Source organism: Amblyraja radiata, chromosome 11 (assembly GCF_010909765.2).
Source record: "Amblyraja radiata isolate CabotCenter1 chromosome 11, sAmbRad1.1.pri, whole genome shotgun sequence".
In the NCBI taxonomy this organism is placed as follows: Eukaryota; Metazoa; Chordata; class Chondrichthyes; order Rajiformes; family Rajidae; genus Amblyraja; species Amblyraja radiata.
In genome coordinates, this window is record NC_045966.1 from 21355446 (window position 1) to 21379971 (window position 24526).

The 24526-nt window shown below is 40.4% G+C and overlaps 1 protein-coding gene across 2 annotated transcripts in view; it reads right to left on the reverse strand.

The window, feature by feature from the left end:
- Positions 1 to 2964: 2964 nt before the first annotated feature.
- unc5a (unc-5 netrin receptor A) overlaps positions 2965 to 24526 on the reverse strand; it is a 423148-nt gene continuing 401586 nt past the window's right edge. For both annotated transcript variants that reach the window (XM_033029473.1, XM_033029472.1), the window contains 3 exons: positions 24298 to 24462; positions 8324 to 8502; positions 2965 to 3569 (listed from right to left, as the gene is read on the reverse strand). In XM_033029473.1, the coding sequence (XP_032885364.1) occupies positions 3404 to 3569; positions 8324 to 8502; positions 24298 to 24462 (510 nt within the window). In that variant the 3' untranslated portion in view covers positions 2965 to 3403. The remainder of the gene's footprint in view (positions 3570 to 8323; positions 8503 to 24297; positions 24463 to 24526) is intronic.

Sequence of the window (24526 nt, forward strand, 5' to 3'; positions counted from 1 at the left end):
AAATAATGCAGCATAGTATTGCAGCAGGTAGAGCTGTGATATCACAGCGCCAGAGACTGAAGTTCAATCCTGACCTTGGGTGCTGTTTGTGTGGAGTTTGCACATTCTACATCTATGGATTTCCTACCTGTGTTCTGGTTTCCTCTCATCCCGGCGGCTTGAGAGTTAATTAGCCTCTGTAAATTGCCCCTATTCTGCCGGGAGTGGATGAGAAAGTGGGATAACATAGAACGAGAAAGGGTGATCAATGGTCTGCATGGACTCAGTGGACCAAAATGTCTGTTTCCATGCTCTCTCTAAACTAAACTAATATAAAGCCGCCAAAAATGCACTAACACGAAGTAGAGTCCCTAGCACAAAAAAGATTTTGATGACTATAATTCTGAGCCTGCCTCCACCATTCAATAAAATTGCCCTCTCTCGCCCCCAACCCCTTGCAGTCTGTCTTCTGTATTTTTCACACAAGTGCGGTTAACAGCTGGTTGCACAGCTGGCAAATCCCAACGCCTGAGATGTCACTTGAACCGCACTGAAATCCGCAAAATCTGTTCACAGCGATCACGATGGCTGGGTGACCTCTGATACTGCAGTGGGCGGCATGCTGTGAAACCTGGTACTTGCAACAACCCAGTGGCACAGCAGCTGAGCTTCCGCATGACTTTGACTTCTAGGTAATGAGCAGTCCAGGCATGAGAGCAAAACTAAAGGTCATCCAGCATGTTTCCGCATCAACAGCCGTGAAAAACCCAAGGCTGCAAATGCACTGTTGCTCAGACAGTCCAGGTGGGATGCGATATCTCTGGATGTGCAGCTGGTCACAGATCGGTATAAATTTTTGCCTGCCTTTGGTTCCTGATCCGCCAACCAACTCTGGAGAGAAGGAATGGGTGACATTTCGGGTCGAGACTCTTCTTCAGACTTCTTCGACCCGAAACGTCATCCATTCGTTCTCTCCAGAGATGCTGCCTGTCTTGCTGAGTTACTCCAGCATTTTGTGTCAATCTTCAGTATAAACCAGCACCTGCAGTTCCTTCCTACACAACTATAGTAGAGTGCGGACAACAGGCTCACCACAGAGGAATACATAACATGAGTATCTCAGCAGCGAAAATCCCAGGGAAAAACAGTCCCTGGTAAGCAAAATGTGATTGTTTGAATGCGTTTCAGTAGCTTGCAGTCAGTTTTGAAACTGCCCAGCAAGAATAACAATAATACAGATCGTACAATGTCAGCAGCTGGTAGAGCTGCTGCCTCACAGTGCCAGTGACTTGGGTTTGATCCTGACCTCAGATGCTGTGTGTGTGTGTGTGTGGAGTTTGCCCGTTCGCCCTTGGGTTTCCTCCAGGTGATCCATTTTCCTCCCACATCTCAAAGACGTGTGCGTTTGTGGATTAATTGGCCTCTGTAAATTGCCGTTAGTATGTAGGTTAGTGGATGAGAAAGTGAGATAACGTAAAACATAATAGGTAATTGATGGTCAGTGTGGACTCGGTAGTCTGTTTCCATGCTGCATATTTCAGTTAGGTAACAGAACATCCCTTTAAATAGCAAGTCATCATAATGAGCTCTTGCTTGAACCGAAACTACTCTTGTGTGAACTTTTGAGGTCCAATTTATGTTGAGGGCAAAAGCATAACATGAACGTCATGCACAAATTGATGCCATTGCCAGAGCCCCCAGAGAGCAAGTCATGCTATTCCTTATGTTAGTCTTAACGAAGTACAATTTGAATTGATGTTCAATGTACATTAATAATGCTTAAGGAAATGCAGTCATCGAATGTTCGATTCATTTAATTACAATGCCTAAAGATGTATGCAAAGATACTAAAGTATACTGCAGATCTCAGTGAGAAGAGACAAGATAAAGTTATTTTAAATTATAACATGCTGGAAACATAACTTCTGGTCCAGCCATATCCAAAGCATTAGAGGCAAATTTATAGCTAGTTCATAACCATCATAATTCTGCATATTTAAAGAGGCATTGAGTTGGGGTGATATAAATGAATGGTAAAGGATTTCAATGGACCAGGGAGGAAATAATATAAAAGATATAAAGCCTACATTAGTCGAGCCTAAAAAGTGGCTAACCCACTTTGCCAACTTTATTTAATCTAATACATTGAAAGTCAACAATGTCAAATTGATGATAAAAGCTTTAAGGATAAAATATTGTATTACTCTTTCAATAAAATAATCAAGACATTCAATAAAACTAAATCTGCTCTTAACAGATAATTATAAATAAAATGGCAAATAAATGTATTATGAATATAATGGTGACCTTTTTTGGAGGGAGTCAATCCTAATATTATTTTCAACACCACATTGACATTAGCCTCGAATGAATTACCTACAGAGCTTCAATTTTACATTTCCATACTAAATGTTGCACTCTTTATCTTTGCACTGTGGAGTTGATTGTATTCATGTATAGTCTTTTTCTCACCAGAATAGCATGCAAATGAAAGCTTTTCACTCTATCTTGGTACATGTAACAATGATAATAATAATAATAATAATAATAATGTATACTCTGGAGAGAGGATGAGAGGGGATCTTATTGGTTATTAGATCTTATTGACATATAAGATTATTAAGGGTTTGGACACACTAGAGGCAGGAAACATGTTCCTGATGTTCGTGGAGTCCAGAACCAGGAGCCGCAGTTTAAGAATAAGGAGTAAGCCATTTAGAACGGAGACGAGGAAACACTTTTTCTCACAGAGAGTTGTGAGTGTGGAATTCTCTGCCTCAGAGGGCAGTGGAGGCAGGTTTTCTGGATACTTTCAAGAGAGAGCTAGATAGGGCTCTTAAAAACAGCGGAGTCAGGAGATATGGGGAGAAGGCAGGAACGGGGTACTGATTGGGGATGATCAGCCATGATCAGCCATGATCACATTGAATGTTGGTGCTGGCTCGAAGGGCCGATTGGCCTACTCCTGCACCTATTGTCTAATAATAATAATAATAATAATAATAATAAACCAAATAAATAAACCACATACATTGTCTCTATTATCAATCTTAGGAATCTTGAGGGCAATTCCAACCTAGTTACAGTTTATTATTATATCAACATAGTAGAGATTAAATCTAGGGTCTTCCTTCCTTGCTCTGTGCTAAAATATGTGGTATAATTATCCAATGAACCACAGGGCCAAACAGTAATTATTTTGAAGCCCTTTCAGGAATTAGTGAACATAATACAAAATCCATTTCCATCATCAATGTCCATTCACAAAAGTAGCAAATCTACATAGAAGCCTTAATGCATTGAAAATAGATTGATCTTGTTTAAGCTGAAGAGAGTTACTGCTTAACGACACTTCAGTTGCATCTGAATATATTTTCCCTTAAAAGTGATGTTCACAATTGGTCAGTAACGTATTGAAGCTACCTCAGCACTCTGCCTCTGACACCACAAAAATCATTGGTTCTTGCTTGCCCATTTCCGCCATGATCATAGCAAGATGGTTCAGGTTGCCATGATGCAAATGCTGAGCTTCCCATAAGTCCAGAATCACGGAGGTAGGACTAGCTTTAGAGGCAAAATAATTGAGATACCTGTTAAAATACAAAAAAAACAGGTATACTTCAGAATAGTTTTATTTTCTAATTCATGAGCTTCTTAATTCAGAAAATTATTTACCTTCGTAATAAGGTGAATATATTTTATCTTTCATGGCTTTGGTGTCCAACAATTAAATCAGGCCAAATGTTACATTAAGCAGAATCAAATACGATATGCCTGCTGCCCAGATTTGCTATTTACACTCCCTCTCACACCATGCGTACTTCCACGTACTGTATCCCCATTTAATGCTCACAGAGCAACAGTGAGACTTCATTTGCAACCACGTCGCAAGCAGTGTAGGGCAGGGCAGAGAGCGGACTGACAACATTTATCAGATGGTAACGATAAAGGTGGAGCCTCACTTCCTGATATAACTCTAAATGCTTTGTAACACTTTATAGAATCGATGACATTATGAGATATTTATAAATTACTAACTTAGTTATGAATGAGTTGAAGAACATCAAAGTTTTAGCATTCAAAATATTAAACGTTAATATCAATGAAAACTTTAGGAAATAATTAAAAATATTACAATTAAATAAAATAAATGACTGAACATACCTTTTCCCATCTACTCCACGGGACTTTGAATCCCATTCAAATCAATGGGGTCACTGTTCTTGAGCCACTTCTGGGGGCTCATAGAGAGACATAATATAAGGGGAACCAAAGCACATTCAGGTTCCATCATTGGACGCCCCAGTGATTGCATTGGTGGATCTCCCGGTTGCTAAACACTTTAATTCTCCTTCCCATTCCAACACAGACCTTTGTGTCCTAGGTCTCCTCCATTGTCAGAGCGAGGCTAAATGCAAATTGGAGGAACAGCATCTCATATATCGCTTGGGCAGCTTACAGCCCAGTGGTATGAATATTGATTTCTCTAACTTTAGGTAGCCCCGGCATTCCCTCTCTCTCTATACCTCCCCCACCCAAGTCTCACTACCTTCTCGTTTTCACCTAACAAACAGCTAACAATTGGCCTGTTTACTTTATCATCGTTACTTTTTTGCATATCTTTCATTCATTGTTCTTTATCTGTCTACATCCTCCTATATCTCTCGTTTCCCGCATCCCTAACCAGACTGAAGAAGGGTCTCAACCCGAAACGTCACCCATTCCTTCTCTCCAGAGATGCTGCCTGTCCCGCTAAGTTACTCCAGCTTTTTGTGTCTATCTTTGAGTGCATTGGTAGAGCAGAATGATAGCAACCCAGTGCAAATCAGTCAAAAGATCAATCATGTCTGATGAATGTAGTTTCATAAATGCAACTTTATTGGCTACAACCGCTACATGTTCCCACATCTTTCTGATACCTTTCCTGGTTAAAAAGCCGATATGAACCTGGATTAAACCTGGGAGCAAGTCATTTATCTTCCCTCATGAATCCAGATTGTGCCAAATCTTTAAGAACCATCTGGAGAATTTCTGAATAAGGGAGAGCATAACTTAACTACAGACACCACATGTCAGCATAACTTAAATGTGTGTAAAGTTGATCATTTAAGTTCTGATTGATGCTGCAGATGCTGTCCCATTGTGGTGAGAATGTGTTATATTTATCCATAACTGAACCTGGATCATCCCATTACACAATGGTAGACACAAATTTCGTAAAATCTTTTTTCTGAAAAACTGTTTGTTGTTACTTCCTCATACAGGTGAGGATTATTCATACTCAAAATGTGGGCATTAAAAATCATGGCTGATAATGTACCCCTTCATTTTATACAACTGAATTTAGAAATGATTTGGAATGCAGGTCAGTAGCTCTTTTTTCCCCCCAAGAAACACTGGTACAAAAACTTATTGCATGCAATTCCCAAAGTGTAGGAGTTATTATAGAGGAGAGTCACAATGGGATAGAAAGATTAGAGATCTGTGCATGAAAACCCAGGTCACTGGCACTGTGTTTTACTTGAAGTGCACACCTACTTGAAGTCAACTGCCAATGTCGAATTCCACAGGCCATGACTCAGGCAGAGCAAAGCAAATCTTGCAAGTCTTGTAAAGATCTGCTTTGGATGTCTGGACTGAACCATCAATGGGCCAAGTATATTTGAATGAAAACCGGGTATATGTTTCATGCTGAGCAAAAGATAAATTGCTAGTATGTTTCAGCAGTTCAAGCAGCTACTGTGGAGGCAACAAGATGGTCAACGTATCTGATCAAGACTGTATTAGAAGCCATTTCTAATGGGTCTTAATACTGCATTGTGCCATGTTGTTCATGTTTTGTTGCTCCAGGTGTGTGATACAGAGAGGACGTAGATGGAAGATTGCAATTAATGCAATAGTCCTTAATTTCTGTTGTTGATTATTTACTTTGGAGCAACACAAAACAATAAAAAAGCAACAATTCTATAAATGTAATAGCCAAAGGTACCTAAATAAATTTTAATGGATGAATGTTTCAAAGTATCTTGGAAATTAATTATACTTTGCAACATTTAGGACAGGGACATCGATTGAGCAAGATAAAGCAGCATTTTTCAGGCCATGAAAATGCAAACATACCTATAAAACTAAATATCAATGGGATTTAAATGAGAAGTCATTAGGAAGCAAAAATACAATGATACTTCAAAATCAGAAAGATGCACATGCCTGGATTCATTGGCAGCTTAAGATACGCCAATTATTCTAATCAAGCATCAGTAATGGGAATTTTGAATTGCCAAGCAGAACCTTGTTTTAGAGAAGTGGCTGAATCAACATTGAATAGGTTGGATTAAAAATATTTTAATATAAATTCTAGAAAGACGATATTATTGGTGTAAGCTGTTAAAATGCAAACAGGACTGCAACACTATCTTACGATTCTAAATGTCACGGTTAGATTCTCATTATTGGCACTTCAGCTTATTAATAGGAAAGTCTTTTCTTTTGGTTTCCATTGATAAGATCAAAGTATTTCAGAAGACAAATACGCAGTTCCGTGAGTTGGAGCGCAGGAGGAAGAATCACTTTATAAGCATATTTGTATAACATAAAATAGAAGCGTGGTTTGGATATTATGTATTGTGTAGTGTTTTGGGCTCTACAGAATAATCATGGTACGTAAATTCAAATCAAAAATAAAATCTTAAGAGTTTGATTTGATGCATTGAGTTACTAAGGAGGAGTGAATAAATACAAGCTAGGCCATGTTTCTGCTTATAATCACTGGTTTAGCTTGGGATAATTAGTGTAATGTAGATGGTATTTATATATCCAGCTGTTCCCATTCTCTCCTCCTGCATCAGTTTTTCCTGATGTCATCTTAATATTCCCCATGTTTAAAAATAAATTCAGATATAAAAATTACAGCTAAAGGCATAAGACGGATGTTCTTATCAGTTCCAAAAGCACAAGGCTGATTACTTTAAGTTTAGTTGCTTGATGCGAAGAGGACTTTATTTTTAAGCCATCAGGTTATTGTAACTCTCAAACCAGAAAAGGCTACTGAAATAAAGAGGTACTTTTGAAAAGCACCTTTTCAAAGATTCTGTATTCTTATTTACACTCTCTCTGCTACTTTTGTTGAAACATTTGCTACACCCCTAAAGAAAAGCCAGAGAGTAATGGTGGATGGTTGTTTGTCAGGTTGGAGGCCAGTGACTAGTGGGGTGCCACAGGGATCTGTGTTGGGTCCACTGTTGTTTGTCATGTACATCAATGATCTGGATGATGGTGTGGTAAATTGGATTAGTAAGTATGCAGATGATACTAAGATAGGTGGGGTTGTGGATAATGAAGTAGATTTTCAAAGTCTACAGAGAGATTTATGCCAGTTGGAAGAGTGGGCTGAAAGATGGCAGATGGAGTTTAATGCTGATAAGTGTGAGGTGCTACATCTTGGCAGGACAAATCAAAATAGGACGTACATGGTAAATGGTAGGGAATTGAAGCATGCAGGTGAACAGAGGGATCTGGGAATTACTGTGCACAGTTCCCTGAAAGTGGAATCTCATGTAGATAGGGTAGTAAAGGAAGCTTTTGGTGTGCTGGCCTTTATAAATCAGAGCATTGAGTATAGAAGTTGGGATGTAATGTTAAAATTGTACAAGGCATTGGTGAGGCCAATTCTGGAGTATGGTGTACAATTTTGGTCGCCTAATTATAGGAAGGATGTCAACAAAATAGAGAGCGTACAGAGGAGATTTACTAGAATGTTGCCTGGGTTTCAGCAACTAAGTTACAGAGAAAGGTTGAACAAGTTAGGGCTTTATTCTTTGGAGCGCAGAAGGTTAAGGGGGGACTTGATAGAGGTCTTTAAAATGATGAGAGAGATAGACAGAGTTGACGTGGATAAGCTTTTCCCACTGAGAGTAGGGAAGATTCAAACAAGGGGACATGACTTGAGAATTAAGGGACAGAAGTTTAGGTGTAACATGAGGGGGAACTTCTTTACTCAGAAGCTGTGTGGAATGAGCTTCCAGTGAAGGTGGTGGAGGCAGGTTCATTTGTATCATCTAAAAATAAATTGGATAGTTATATGGACGGGAAAGGAATGGAGGGTTATGGTCTGAGCGCAGGTATATGGGACTAGGGGAGAATACGTGTTCGGCACGGACTAGAAGGGTCGAGATGGCCTGTTTCCGTTCTGTAATTGTTATATGGTTATTATATGGTTATAAACTGAAACATTGCAAATAAAACATGCACATACACACAAACTACCATGAGTTTAAATTTTAATAACTAGTACAGATAAAATTACAGGGAAAATTTGCATATGTATAGATTCATTCAAACTTACCGGTCCAATTTCAATTTATATGCCAGCATTCTCCAGTCACTTCCTCTTGAACTTGGAATATCCAGGCTGCTGCAAATCTTCTGCCTGATCAGATAAGGGATTTTGAAAGCACAAGGTCCTGCTAAAGATGTGCCACAGTTATTTGGCTCCATAAACTGAAAGTCAGTTTGCCTTGCATCCTTGTAGAAATAAAAAAAATACAATTTTAGTGCACCATTTTATAATGGATTTCAGCTATACAAAGAGCACACCACCACAGTTGAAATTTTGTAGGTCAAACACAATGAAAATCTTTGGTCATTTCTTCTCTTTCTTCTCCTGGTATTTTGGATTTAATTCATTTTTAACATTTTCAGTTTTTATGTCCCAGTTTCAATTCTGTCATCTTTATTTTCAATTTTAGCTCTTCACATTTATATTGGATTTTTTTAAATGGTGGAAATGACCAATTTTACATTTACTGAATTTTGTGCGGCAAATGCTTACGCAACATTTTACATTATCTTCGTAACAAGAAATTACCAGAAATAAATTATTCAGTCGCAATAAATGATCATTCTGTAAAACTTCCTAACCTATTGTTTTCAACAATACATATTAGGTCACTCAATTTCACCAATATTGATTATGTTACCTGAATGCAAAGATAAGATGCATTATTCAAGACACATTTTCTGCAGCCAAATATAATCAGCAAAAACAATATAGGATAATGTTAAACAATATAGGATAATGTTAAAAGTAACACTTCATGATATTAGGAAGCAATCACATTTGATGGACATTGCTAATGGTAACATAATCAATCATTAGTTTATCATATGATATTTTTCAATAATAACCATTTCTAATTAAAAAATAGGGAATAACATTCCACACTCATAGCATCCGGTAGCACAAAATCAGGCCTTTTGGCCCATCACATCTGTGCTGATCATCAAGTTTGGTGTGCTGGCCTTTATAAATCAGAGCATTGAGTATAGAAGTTGGGATGTAATGTTAAAATTGTACAAGGCATTGGTGAGGCCAATTCTGGAGTATGGTGTACAATTTTGGTCGCCTAATTATAGGAAGGATGTCAACAAAATAGAGAGAGTACAGAGGAGATTTACTGCAATGTTGCCTGGGTTTCAGCAACTATGTTACAGAGAAAGGTTGAACAAGTTAGGGCTTTATTCTTTGGAGCGCAGAAGGTTAAGGGGGGACTTGATAGAGGTCTTTAAAATGATGAGAGGGATAGACAGAGTTGACGTGGATAAGCTTTTCTCACTGAGAGTAGGAAAGATTCAAACAAGGGGACATGACTTGAGAATTAAGGGACAGAAGTTTAGGGGTAACATGAGGGGGAACTTCTTTACTCAGAGAGTGGTGGCTGTGTGGAATGAGCTTCCAGTGAAGGTGGTGGAGGCAGGTTTGTTTTTATCATTTAAAAATAAATTGGATAGTTATATGGACGGGAAAGGAATGGAGGGTTATGGTCTGTGCGCAGGTGTATGGGACTAGGGGAGAATACGTGTTCAGTACTGACTAGAAGGGTCGAGATGGTCTGTTTCCGTGCTGTAATTGTTATATGGTTATACTTATCTGTATTAATCCTGTTTACCATCCATTGATCTGTAGCATATTATGTCCAAGATTATAGTGCTTGTTCATATGCTTTTTAAATGTTATCAAAGTGCCTGTCTTTCTAAATTGCACCCACCCTCAAGGAGAAAATATGCTCCCCGAGATCCCTGTTATCAGTGTCATTATTCTCCTCCCGCCCCCCCCCATCTATTTTACAAGAGAAATCGGCAATGGGAACAAAACAGGCTTTACCAGATTCAGCTCCAACAATGGCTGCCTCGCCAACAGTCAGCCTGTCCTTTCCTTCTTTGTGTTTAAATTGTATGTGTTAAATGTATGTTTTTAGTGTTATTTGGCTTGTTTTATGTGGGGGGTGGGGGGGAAACTTCTCTAATCTCTTACCTCGACGGAGATGCAATATTATTTCCGTATCGTATCTCCGTTTGCACTGTGGCCTAACATTGAGGAGTTGGCGCCCTTTGCTGGAGATGGACCAGGAGCTCCATCGCAGGTGCCTGCGGACTTAACATCGTGGAGACCGTGATCCCTTTGCCAGTGGTCGACCTCGGAGCTCCAACTATGGCTGCTTGCGGACTTAACATCACGGAGCTGGCGGTCTCTGGTCAGAGACCGACTTCGGGAACTCCAAGCAGCGGGAGATTCGACCGCCCTGACATGGGAGTTTCGATCGCCCCAATGCGGGAGTTTCGATTGCCCCGATGCGGGGGCTTCGACTGCTGGCTGCGGGAGCTTCGATTACCCTGACGGATGGGTCGATTGCCCCGACCGCGGGAAAACAAAGAGGAGGATTGGAATTTTTTGCCTCCCATCACAGTGAGGAATGTGGGAAATCAGCTGTGGTGAATGTTTATGTTAACTTTTATGTACTTGTGTGCCTTGTTGCTTTTTTGAGTATGGCTGTATGGTAATTTGCATATCACTGTACCTTAATTGGTACATATGACAATAACAAACCTTTGAAACCTTTGAACATACATTACGTCTATAAATTCCATGAAGAAAGGCCAACACATTGACGTGCACTACAAAAATAGAAGACTATTTAGTTTTGCACCATACCAATAAACCATTTGAGTTGTTGGCTTGTGGAGCAAACATCAGCAGAGTGCAAGGTCTAGGTAATTTTGAAAACGTTACTATTCAAGTTGCCCCTAAGCCTGCTGTGGGACACCCAAATTTAAATCCACCTTTCAGGATAGGGCTAGATCCAGAATAGAGAATGTGCATCATTGTTTTCCATGGGTGAGGTGCTAGAAAGATAGGTGGTTAATACTGCAGTAATTTTTCAGGAGGGCTGCAAATAAAACCTTGCCAACTATAGACCGGTAGGCCCGACACTGTGGTAAATAAGTTGCTAAAGGTGATACTTTCAGATAAGATGTCCGATATAAGATACAAGGTATAAGATATACGTGCATTTTGAAAGGCAGAAATTGATAAGAGAAGGCCAGCATGAATTCTTATGTAGAAGATCATGTCTCATGAATGTTATTAAGTAGGTTATGAGGTGCGGTTGTGGAGATTAGGGTTTTGAAGGCTAAATCATTAATTTAGGAGAATTGAGAATATGGTACCTTCAAAGATGGGAGATAATTATGATGCAAGAAAATATAATTGGTGATGAGATGAATGTGAATGAGATCAATGATATAAAAACATATTAAAAAAGTAATGTGCATTTGAATACCAATCTCATCTTAAAGCATAACTAAACCAGACATGCTACATGGTGATGAGATAGTTATCACATTAATTCAAACTACCAAGGCTGGCTTGTGAACGTAGCATTTTCTGATACTTTTGGCCATTTAACTGTTTAATCCCATTTTACTGAAGCAGACATCGATGTCATCTCATTCCATCAGTTAAACCAAATAAACCTTTGTACAGAGAATTACTCTCTATGTGTAGTCAGCTGATTAATAACTGCAATGCAGATGAACTATTAAGATAAAACTTTGCATAGATTGTACCAAATTTAAAAGAGATCTTATTTTTTGCAATAAGCTTCAATTAAAAATGTTTTAACTTGCAAATACAAATATGTTTTAAGCATTTAAATGAAACCATTAAACTATAAAGAAATATTGATAGAATGACCAAAAAGGATAAGCAGTGGCTAGTGCAGTGGCAAATGGATTGATGCTTTAGTAAAGATAAAGTCAATCACTTTGGACATTCTGTACTGTGGTGAGTGGAACTGCAATAAAGGAGCTGTCCCACTGCGGCGACCTAATTGGCGAGTTTAGAAGAGTTTGCCCTCGACTCATACTCGCAGCATGGTCGACACAAGGTCATAGGAGGTCTTTGTAACTCTCCTTCATGCTCGAGAGTAGTCCCCGTGTACTCGAGGCCTCAACTAGGCCATGGCGTATTTTTCAACATGCTGAAAAATGCCCACGAGTAAAAAAAAGGTCGCCGTGGAAAAAATCTATATCTTTTTTACTCGTAGGTTTAGTCAAAGTAGGTTGTCATGTTATTCGTAGGTAATCGAGGGTGGTCGAAGGTAATCGAAGGTAGTCGAAGGTAGTCGTAGATAGTCTTCAACATAGTCGAAGGGAGGTCGAAGGAGATCGAAGAAAGTTGTCTTCACTCACCACTATTCAGTGCCCATTCTTCCCGAAGCTAGTCGAAGCAAGTCTTCAACATAGTCGAAGGAGGTCGAAGGAGGTCTTCTACATAGTCAAAGGAGGTCTTCAACATGACATATTTTTAAACTCTCCTAAACTATTCTAAACTCGCCAATTACGTCGCCGCAGTGGGACAGCCCTTAAGAATGAATTGGGTTTGTAGGAAATACAACACGGAACCTAAGTTCAAACGAAATTAAGTTTCTGCAGTCACAAACATGAAAAAACCTAGACACACAATTAACGCAATTTACATAAACATTCATCACAGTGAATCTCCAAACCCCTCCTCACTGTGATGGAAGGCAAAGTCTTATCTCTCCCCTGTTGTTTATTCTTCTCCCGATGTTAAAGCCCCTGGAGGGCGATGGCAAGTCCCGCGGCCGTTAAGGCCGTGCCAGACGATGTAAAGCCCTGCTCCGGGTCTTTATGTTGGAGCCTCCGGCGGGCGATGGTAGGTCACGTGGCCGTTGAAACTGCGCTGGGCGATGTAAAGCACCGCTCTGGGTCATTTTAACCCTGTGATTCGGGCAGAAGAAGTTGCCGTTGCGGAAGCTCCGAAAAGAGGTCTCCCACCAGGGACCCGCAAACTCCCGATGTTACCATCCACAGGGCCTGCAGCTGGAGCCTCCGAAGCTCCGAAGTCGGGTCGCAGCCGCACGCTACCACAGCTCTCCACGCTCCGACGTTGGCCAGCTCCGCGATGGTGAGTCCATAGGCTCTGCGACTGGAGCCCCAGGTCGATTCCGGTTGGAGGCCGCTCCACGGTGCTAGGTCCCAACGACAATGGAGACCCTCAGTCTGAAGAAGGGTTTCGGCCCGAAACGTTGCCTATTTCCTTCGCTCCATAGATGCTGCTGCACCCGCTGAGTTTCTCCAGCTTTTTTGTGTACCGACAATTGAGACCCGATAGGGAAAGGTCGGGGTCCCTGTACAGGGAAGAGATTTAAAAGTTTCCTCCCCCCCTCACATATACACAGCTAAAAATAATATATAAACTACAACCAAAACATACACTTAACAGGACAAAAAGAAAAAAAAGACAGGTGGATTGCAGAGGCCACAGCCGCAAGGCACCGCCAACTTGCAAATCATTTTCAGTCTGAAGAAGGGTCTCGACCCGAAACGTCACCTATTCCTTCTCTTCATAAATGCTGCCTCACCCGCTGCGATTCTCCACCATTTTTGTCTACTAGTATTTTTAACTGTTCATGTTATGATTTCATTATTTTATGAACATTAAGGCATTGTACTTTCTTCCCCATTTAATATGAAAGATTTCACTGCTTTCCCTGGAATGTTCCACAGTCTTATACAACACCAAATCGGATCATAGTTTTACACAACACCAAATAGGATCATAATTGTAATCCATTCACAATTGGCACCATGGATGAATGAACATATGGCAGAGCCTGTAAGTAATGCCTTCCAGCAATTGTGCAAAACGTCAGTATGCTCTCATTATCTTAATGATGCTCATCTTCTTTAAACACAATGGAAGGTCAAATGCAAGTTTCCTGGATGCTCTGTAAACCCAGCACAGTGCTGATGCACACATTAGCTGTTCCTACTCTCAGAGGGATTGAATTGTATCCAAACTCTGGCTTCAGTTTTCCGGTAGGAAATTATTTTAATAAAACTTTCTCTCTAATGCATCACACGCCTCTGCATCCTTTTTTCCTGATAGCTAGAACAAATCAATATCACCAGCTTAATTTATTGGGGTGGCATATTTGTCTACTGAGGAGTAGTTAACAATACTGGGCCTAGAATCTCTTTAGATTAAAGTTGTGATGCAAACACGTTATGGGGCTTGAAAGAATAGATGTAAAGATGTTGTTGGCGTGTCTAGATCCAGAAATCAACATTTTCAAAATCAGAGGCCAATTATTTACATCCAGACGGCTGAACTGTAATAAGTAATGCATTCTCTTTGACTGGATAACATGCAAATAAAAGTGTTTCATTATATCTCAGCACACATGACACTAATAAACTAAATTAAACACAATTTATTTACCTATAGTATGACCAATCTATGGAATTTTCTAACATTGGGGAATTGTGGAGGTTCTGTTACTGAATATGTTCAAGACTAATGGGCCTGTCCCACTATATGAGTTTACCCAAGAGCTCTCCCGAGTTTAAAAAAATATCAAACTCGTGGTAAGCACGTAGAATGTACGTTGCAGGTACGTCGGAGCTCGGGACGTCTCTTAGCGGCTCGTAACGCTAACGGCAGGTACTCGGGAAACACGGTAAGCTCGTGAAGACTCGTGAAGATTTTTCAACACGTTGAAAAATGTCCACGAGAGCCCCGAGTACCCACGAGCGGCTATTACCGTAATTCTCCAAGTTCGAATCAGGGGAAACCCGGGAGTACTCTTGAATTAGCTGGTACAGTGGGACAGCCCCATAAGACAAATATCATTTTGAAGGGTTAAGGAATGAAGTGATCTGTGGTTGTGCAAGAAAGTAGCGCTAAAGATAGGTTCAGGTTTAGGTTTATTATTGTGTAGGAAGGTTACACCGTAGATACAAAATGCTGGAGTAACTCAGGGGGACAGGCAGCATCTCTGGAGGAAAGGAATGTGATGTTTCGGGTCGAGGCCCTTCTTCCGACACGAGTCAGACTCAGGGTCTGAAGACGTCCTGACCAAAAGGGTCACCTATTCCTTTTCTCCAGAGATGCTGCCTGGCCCGCTGAGTTACCGCAGCATTTTGTGTCTATCTTGGGTTTAATATTGTCAGGTCTACTGAGGTACAGTGAAAAGCTTTGTTTTGCATGCTATCCTGTCAGATCAGGTAATTATATGCATAAATACAATCAAGTCAAATTCAAGTACAAAAACTAGCGCAAAGATACGGAGTGCAGAAAATAGTTCTCAGCATAGTAGCACAACACATTCAGGATCAAAGTTCAATAACCTCAATGGGGTAGAGGTGAATCGGACAGCACCCTAGCTTACACAAGGACTGTTTAGAAGCCTGATAACACAGAGGAAGAAGCTGTTCCTGAGTCCTGTGCTGCATGCTTCAAAGCTTCTGTACCTTCTGCCTAACGGGAGCAGGGAGAAGGAGGAATGACTGGGGTCAGACAAATCTTTTATTATGTTGGTAAAAGATAAGCTATGATCTTACTAAATAGTGGCAAAGCTGTGAGGAGCTAAATAACATTCTCCTGCGTTTAATTTGCATATTCTTAAGACATCCGAGTTATACAATTCGCTAAAGGTGTTTAAAATGCTAAAATTCTTCAGCCTGAGCCCTGTGAAAACAGGCATTGTATTGGCTTAAAGATAGAGACAAAAATTAAATGAACCAAAGTATAATAGCAAAATAATAAATTAGCAAAACAAAAATAAAAAACCCCAAAATAACAGCTGTCCCTCATTGCTGCCAGAATATATTGTTTGAAATGAGGGTATGCTCAAGTCTTACATATGCTATTTTAAATTGCATTAATTGAAAGAAGACTTAATTGTACTCTAACTGCAATTGCCCTGAATCATACACAAATGAAAATTTATTTTGACTTCTGGCAAGCTGAAATTTTGAGTCTTAATTAGTCTGCTGTGTGATTTGGGCTTAATTTATCTGATCCTGTAAATCGATTTCATTCTTTTTTTTAAAAAACAAGGTAATGTTAAAAGATGATTGGGATTAATCTTGAAAGTTTATATATTTTTCCAAAATATCACTTTCAACTTTATACAGTGCCCTCCATAATGTTTGGGATAAAGACCCATCATTTATTTATTTGGCTCTGTACTCCACAATTTGAGATTTGTAATAGGAAAAATATCACATGTGGTTAAAGTACACATTTTAAAAGATTTTATTAAAGAACATTTTGGTTTCAGCATGTAAAAATTGCAGCTGTGTTTATACATTGTCCCCCCATTTCAGGGCACCGTAATGTTTGGGACACATGGCTTCACAGGTGTTTGTAATTGCTCAGGTGTGTTTAAATGCCTCCTTCATGCAGGTATAAGAGAGCTCTCAGCACCTCGCCTTTCCTCTGGTCTTTCCATCACCTTTGGAAACTTTTATTGCTGTTTATCAACATGAGGACCAAAGTTGTGCCAATGAAAGTTAAAGAAGCCATTATGAGACTGAGAAACAAGAATAAAACCGGTAGAGACATCAGCCAAACCTTAAGCTTAACAAAATCAACTTGGAACATCATTAAGAAGAAAGAGAGCTTACTAATCGCAAAGGGACTGGCAAGCCAAGGAAGACCTCCACAGCTGATGACAGAATAATTCTCTCGTTAATAAAGAAAAATCCCCAAACACCTGTCAGACAGATCAGAAACACTCTTCCTATGTTAACCCAATCATTCCTGGGATCATTCTTGTAAATTACCCTCTTGAATGCAGATCTGACCTGCCATCAAGATGTATGGAACAGAGCCAACATGAAAGAACGTAATGCCTCAGTGGAACTTTGTTAGCTTATTCAAAACATAGAAACATAGAAAATAGGTGCAGGAGTAGGCCATTTGGCCCTTCGAGCCAGCACCAGCATTCAATATGATCATGGCTGATCATCCAAAATCAGTACCCCGTTCCTGCTTTCTCCCAATATCCCTTGATTCCGTTAGCCCTAAGAGCTATATCTAACTCTCTCTTGAATACATCCAGTGAATTGGTCTCCACAGTCTTCGTTGGCAGAGAATTCCACAAATTCACAACTCTCTGGGTGAATTTATTTTTCCTCATTTTACTCTGAAATGGCCTATGCCTTATTCTTAAACTGTGATTCCTGGTTCTGGACTCCTCCAACATTGGGGACATTTTTCCTGCATCCAACCTGTCCAATCCCTTAAGAATTTTATGTTTCTATTAGAAAATGGACGTAAAAGTCATTAAGGTCATCTAGTAGAGATGTGCCATTGCCAAAGATCAGTAGTAACCCATGATCGCATTCAGACCCTGGCATTCCCTTGATTGAAATGGCCTTACATTGTTTTAAACACACTTGGTGTCCTTGATAACCTAACATACATTATACTTGGCCTTCAAGCACACTTGGCAATCCATGAATGTCTTTGATTTGAAGTTTAGCAGCGAGTGAATCTCCCTGTTTTATTCAAGGTTTCTAGTTAGGACAATCCCTAATTGTGTTTGTCGGAATGCCGAGGCCAGCCTATTTCTTGATGAAACCGGTGACACTGAGGTATGGTCCTTCAGGCTGGATAATGTTATCTTAAACATGTTGCTGTCCACTAACGGTCAAGGCAGTCCTGAAGTAGACCCTCGTCCTCCTCCGACAACTGCCACTACTTTGCCCACTCTCCCAATCAGTCCAAGTCTTTCTGCAGAGTCCCTGCTTTCTCTACACTACATGCCTCTCCATCTTCCTTCATATCATCTGAATTCATGGCCTCAAAGCCTTCAATTCACTCATCCAAGTCATTCATATACAATGTGAAGAGTAGGGGCCCCTGCACCGACCCCTCTTAGTCACTGGCAATCAACCAGAAAAGGCCCCATTTATTCCCACACTTTGCCTTCTGCCATGCAGCCAATCTTACTATTGATGCTGGTATCTTCCCTCTAGTACCACAAGCTCGCATCTCCTTAAAGGGCCTGTCCCACATGTGATTTTGTTCTACATAATTGAAATGAGGGGAAGAATGTTAACAATGCTTTCCCTGCACACTTGCATGCAGCAAGTAAAGCGAGTGGGCAATCAATCAATTTTTTTCATTGTGGTCGCATCTGCAGAGAGCTCAGGTCTCAATTTGAAATCCCAACTTGATGCAAATTCAGCCCTGTCTCTGGGGACAGGTGTAGATGGTTCTGGTTTGGGAATTGTCTCCAATAATACAGAGCACAGGGGCCTGTCCCACTTGGCGATTTTTTACGGTGATCAGGTCACTGCAAAATTTGCGGCGTAATACGGCGTGATGACGTACGAAGCGTGGTGCTTTATTAAGAGTCGCAACTTTTTTTGTCGCCGCTGGATTTTGAAATGTTCAAAATCTTTTGGCGACACTGATATGACGCCGGCAGACACAGAAAACTTCCATCAAACCCTGGTAATTTACTGGGGATTCAGGGTCAAATAAAGTTCATTGGTCTGAGGACTGCCAATATTTCCTTTCACCTTGCAATGCTGATGGTGCTCTAAATGTTAGCAGCTGGCTATTGCTATAAAATGAGATGGACAGAACGTCATTCCACTACGCAGTGGCATAATCCATCCAGCTGTCCAAATGCTAACCAGCCAAACTGATCACACGACTGTGGTTTCACAAAACCTGATATTTGGCACAATTGTAATAATGCATCACTTTCCATTTTAAACATGTCAACACTTTTCAGAAGAAATTGCAGTGATTTTTAAAAACCCAACCTGTCTCCCCCTTCTGGTATAGTTCTTTCAACGTTAATCAGAAAGCATTCAACTTAAATAGGGGGTTATGCAAGTGGTGGGGGGTTACACAGCTTTGCTGGCACTGTGGTAGGAAATTAAGCACTTCATAAAATGCTTTCCTCTTGGCATGAGCCTTTGTTAATACTTCTGCCAAATTGTCTGGAGGTAATCAAAGACCTTGGAGAGGTCGGCTGCTGTTTTTCTACAGAAACAATAAAAAAATAGAACACACTCAGTATATTCATTTGCAAAATAACTAGTTTTTGCTCAAGGCACCATTACCTGACCGAAGTATTTAACAAATCATTATTGCTGACCATTTGCATTATGAAAATGATTTAGTCTACATCTGTGCACAATACAACATGGGCTGAAAATAAATGGGGCACACATTGCTATCTAGCTCTGAGGCTGAACAAACATAGCATAACCCAGGTCGTCAGTGTGTCTTGATCCAACACTCAGGCCAGATTTCTAAAGGCTAGTTTGGGGACAAATCCTTTTTTCTACCATATTGGAATGGTATATCAGAAATTACCATATCAGAAATGGATGTGACTCCCAGCCTGCGATGTCTCTTGCCTTTGGTTTAGACATGCTAGGATCTCTGCTCGTTGCCAAATGGGAGAAGTCCACCAACCTTCTGGCTCATGGAAGCAAATCATCTCAGATCCAAGGTCAAGTTTTTTTTAAAACTTTGATTCCAAAGAAGGTGAAAAGCTATTTTGACCACCTCACAAATCAAGTTTCAAAACCCGTTGGGGTTAGCGTCACTCTCCTCCCAGAGGGAATTAATGTTGGTCCCTCTTAATGATAAATACCTACATTGAAATAACTAAACCACCCTTGGGGAAAAATATACACCTAGAATCTGTTCTTAAAATGTGCTCGGGATTTTAAGGGCTGCAAATTGAATAACACAAGGAAAGGATGAAATGTCCTTCATAGAAAACAAAGTTTCAAATTGAAAGTTTCCTGACTGGTTGCATCATGGCGTGGTACACCAATTCTAATGGACAGGATCTCTGTAAGAGGTTGCAGTGAGTGGTAAACTCCCCAGCTCATCCAAAGTATTGCCCTCCCACCATCGAAAGCATTCACTTGAGGCTCTGCTTCAAGAAGGGCAATATCTATCATCAAGTTTCTCTACCATCGTCGTCTTTTCGCTGTTACCGTCGGGCAGGAGGAACAGAAGCCTTAAGTTCCACACCATCATGTTCAGGAACACCATCAAATTCTTGAACCGACCAACGCAACCCTAATCTTACCTCGGCAACGGAACATTGCTTTCCTTCTCTCTCCATCCCTTCCCCCTTCCCAGTTCTCCCACCAGTCTTACTGTCTCCGACTACATTTTATCTCTGAACCACCCACTCCCCTGACATCAGTCTGAAGAAGGGTCTCGACCCGAAACGTCACTCATTCCTTCTCTCCAGAGATGCTGCCTGTCCCGCTGAGTTACTCCAGCATTTTGTGTCTACCAGAGACTACTTCTTGTACAGCCATCTTTCTAATGGTGGTTTGCGCTAATGTTTTGTTTTTTGCAAATGTCTTGTCATTTTCTTGGTACTGAATTGCAGAATTAATGTGCAATTTATGTATACTTTATAAGTAATTTATGTTTTGTATGTTTGTCTGAGTATATGTTTCTGAGATGCTCCTGCAAGCAAGATGTTCATTGTACTTCACTGTAAGTGTGAATAAGATAATACACTTGACTTGACCCTAGGCCCTCTAAATTTTGCTATATAATCTTTTTTTAGTGTTGTGTTGGGCTAGGGCTGTCAGTACACATTTAAAATGGTTAATGAATTGTGATTTCCTAAAATATAGACATTTTATATTGATAATTATTATTCTGATTTGTTCTCTCAATATGACCATTGAATTATTTTAGTCATTTCAGATTTCATTGATATATTTTGGTAAATGGATGCCTTGAAACTCAATTGTTTAGTCTCATATTTTGTAGCCCAATGCAAATGCAATTCTTCTAATATTTAGTAAAATGTCATTACATTTGTTTCTGATTTATATCAAGCCTATTTTGAAATTAAACGGGGCACTTGTCATGGGCCACATTTATTCTCACAATGATATTTCTGCATTAAATATGCACATAATGATGCCATACTCAGTGTGTTCCACTTGGTTCTGAACCACATCTACCCTGAGTCCACTCTATAGAACAGGTACCTATTATTACTCACTGTCTTACTTTCAGTGCAGTAGAGGAGTAGACAGCGGTCCACCCTGAGCAGTTGCTAACCTGATGCTGGGAACATGAGCAATGTCTGGCCAAGGACTGGACAAGCTAGATGCAGGAAAAATGTTCCCAATGTTGGGCGAGTCCAGAACCAGGGGCCATAGTCTCAAAATAAAGGGGGGGTCATTTAAGACTGAGGTGAGAAAAAACTTTTTTCACCCAGAGAGTTGTGAATTCATGGAATTTCCTGCCACAGAGGGCAGTGGAGGCCAAGTCACTGGATGGATTTAAGAGAGAGTTAGATAGAGCTCTAGGGGCTAGTGGAGTCAAGGGATATGGGGAGAAGGCAGGCACGGGTTATTGATAGGGGACGATCAGCCATGATCACAATGAATGGCGGTGCTGGCTCGAAGGGCCGAATGGTCTCCTCCTGCACCTATTTTCTATGTTTCTATGTCATACTACAGTTTACTTGCCTGTTCTCCTTTGGACTGCCCAGCAGTTTTCTCTTCTCACTCACAGTGCCGATTTACACTGAAGCTCACATCATTGCTTGATACCTTCCTCGCCTATCTCCTGACCTGAAGGTCAGCCCCACATTCCTGTCTCACCAAACATCAGCCAACTCCCCTACCTGGCTCCATCTTTCTATCATCCTTCACCCCTCCACAGAATACCAATCACTTGCTGCTCCCTCTCTCACCACTCCCCCTCTTCTTACTATACCAGTTTTATCCCTCTCCATTCTTAGTTTGGATGCAGGCTTTTGACCTGAAACATCAAAAATTCCTTTCCCCCCCACAGATACTGTTCAAACCATTGAGGACCACAATTCTCCTCCAGCAGATTGTTTGCGGCTTCAGATTCCAGTATCTGCAGTCACTTGTATCCACAATCATTTACTGACATCCCCAGGCTCACTCCATAACCTTCCCATAATTGACCAGCCTTTGTCTGATTCAACCTTTCTACAGCCCCTGACTCAGTGACCATACCACTGACAGCAATGAGCTCCTGTTGCAGATACAAAATATCTGATACCATCCACAACCAGCGATCACCAACCTCGCCATCATTGATCAAAACTGTTGGCCCACATCCTATGACCACCTCCTCACCCCAACATTCTGTATTGTACCTATTCTCTCTCCTCTGAAATTTCCCAGATTTAATTATTTGTCCATTTAGGTACAGAAGGGTAGCGACCTTACACTGGTATTAAGGCAATTTAGTCATGCCCAACACATTGGGCGATACTAAATTTTGAAACAGCAGCCAAGCAAACAAAATGGTCACTGGCATACCACATAGTGAGGGATTAACAATCCCCTGCAACACTAATAATGTTCTTTGATGGAACTTCATTTTAAATTCTTCATATTCAATTACTAAAGAAATCACAATATTACAACTTGCTAATTAAACATCAGATTCAAACTGTGAGTAATTGCTTCTTCTAATGCAAAATATTCATAAGAATGAATCTCTAGTCAGTGCCCTTGAGTCTCGACAAGAGCTGATAGAGTAAATGCAATGGGAATATCAAAGCTTAGCTCACATTACCATAGATAAAGAAAATTGCAGCGCCAATAAAATAAATATTGCCAAGTTATAGTCCCCACCTACCTGAATGCTTTTAATTACATTGAGTATCACCATTATATTTCATTGTTTTTTTATAGGGATGTGCCCAGATTTAGCACTAGCTAAGTAGCAATTGATTCAGAATAGAATAGGGAAGAGTAAAATTTATTTAACATCCTCCATGTCATGAATAACTTGCTTAAATATTTTCTATACAGTTTTCTTTCTTTTCTTAAAAGCTCAACTGGCCAGATCCAACTGCATGGGTAGAAGCTAAGTTCCAATATATTGCTCATTTCACTGGGGCAGCATGGTGGTGCAGCAGTAGAGGTGCTGCCTTATGGCATCAGAGACCCGGATTCAATCCTGACTACGGGTGTTGTCTGTACGGAGTTTGTACATTCTCCCCGGGACCACGTGGGTCTTCTCCTGGTGCTCCAGTTTCCTCCCACACTCCAAGACATACAGGTTTGTGGTTTAATAGGCTTAGGTACAAATTGTAAATTGTCCCTAGTGTGTCGGATAGTGGCAGTGTACAGGAATCGCTGATTGGCGTGGAATCAGTAGGCCGAAGGTCCCGTTTTCACACTGTATCTCTAAATTAAACCAAAAAGACTGATATTTATCCAAGTCCTCAATAATGGTTGAGAAAAGAGGGAAACATCGTAGTATATTGGACCCGCAACATAGGTAACTATTGACCCTTGTATTTAGTGCAATGAGGTGACCTCTGTGATTAACTTAAATCGGGGAAGTAGCTGGTCTGTTAGTTCCAAGTAAGCCACTGTGCACTTAGCATGAAGCCAAAGTGCAGGAGTAATTCAGCAGGATAGGCAGCATCTCTAGAGAACATGGATGGATGGCGTTTTCGAATCGGGACTCTTCTTCGGGGTTGTAATAGGGGGTGAAAGCTGGAAAGGTGGTTGGGACAGGAAAAAGCCTGGCAAGCCGGTGGACCAGTTATATTCTTTGGTAGATTCCAGCATCCGCAATTCCTGTGTCTCCAATGTACTTAGCAAACCAGTGGCTGGTAGAACCTAATGCGTGCTGTTTTTTAAATTTGACTCTTCTTAACCCATCAGTTATTTTTTCTTACTTCCCTCATTTCCACTTTTGCCATTTAGCTTTCTTCTGATTTTCGTCTTCATATCTCTTTCCTTTCATCTTTATCTCCTCCAACTGTCTCTGGAAAGTATTTAAAATCAACTTATCCCTCTTCAGAAATTAAAAAAATAACCTAATGGTTATTATCCTGAAACATTGACTCCATTTTCCTCGCCACATTTGCCGTCTGAATCTGCTGAACAATCATTGTTTTTATTTCGGCCTTCCAGTTTTCACACTGCCTTCGTACAAAATTCATGCATTCTTACAGTTATGAGGAGAAGGCAGGAGAATGAGGTTAGGAGGGAGGGATAGATCAGCCATGATTGAATGACGTAGATTTGATAGGCCAAATCGCCTAATTCTACTCCTATCACATAATCTAATGATCCATTCTATTACATTATAGCTCTGAAAATTTGTGCTATTATAACAATATTTCACCAGAAATCTGAAAATATTTAGATACGTCTTACCTTGGCAAAGTTGAAGTGAATGTGAAAGCTTTGTCCTTCTCCTTCTACTTGCCAAACCCAAATTTTACCATTGAGTTCAGTCGTGGATTGACTGTACCGTTCCAGAGTGAAGGTACAGTGCAGATTTCTTTGACACCCATTCCAAATGTGATAAAATGGAATTTCCTGGGAAATTAAGTAAGTTGGTTGTTAATCATTGAAGCATTAAGTTAGAAAGTAAAAAAATATA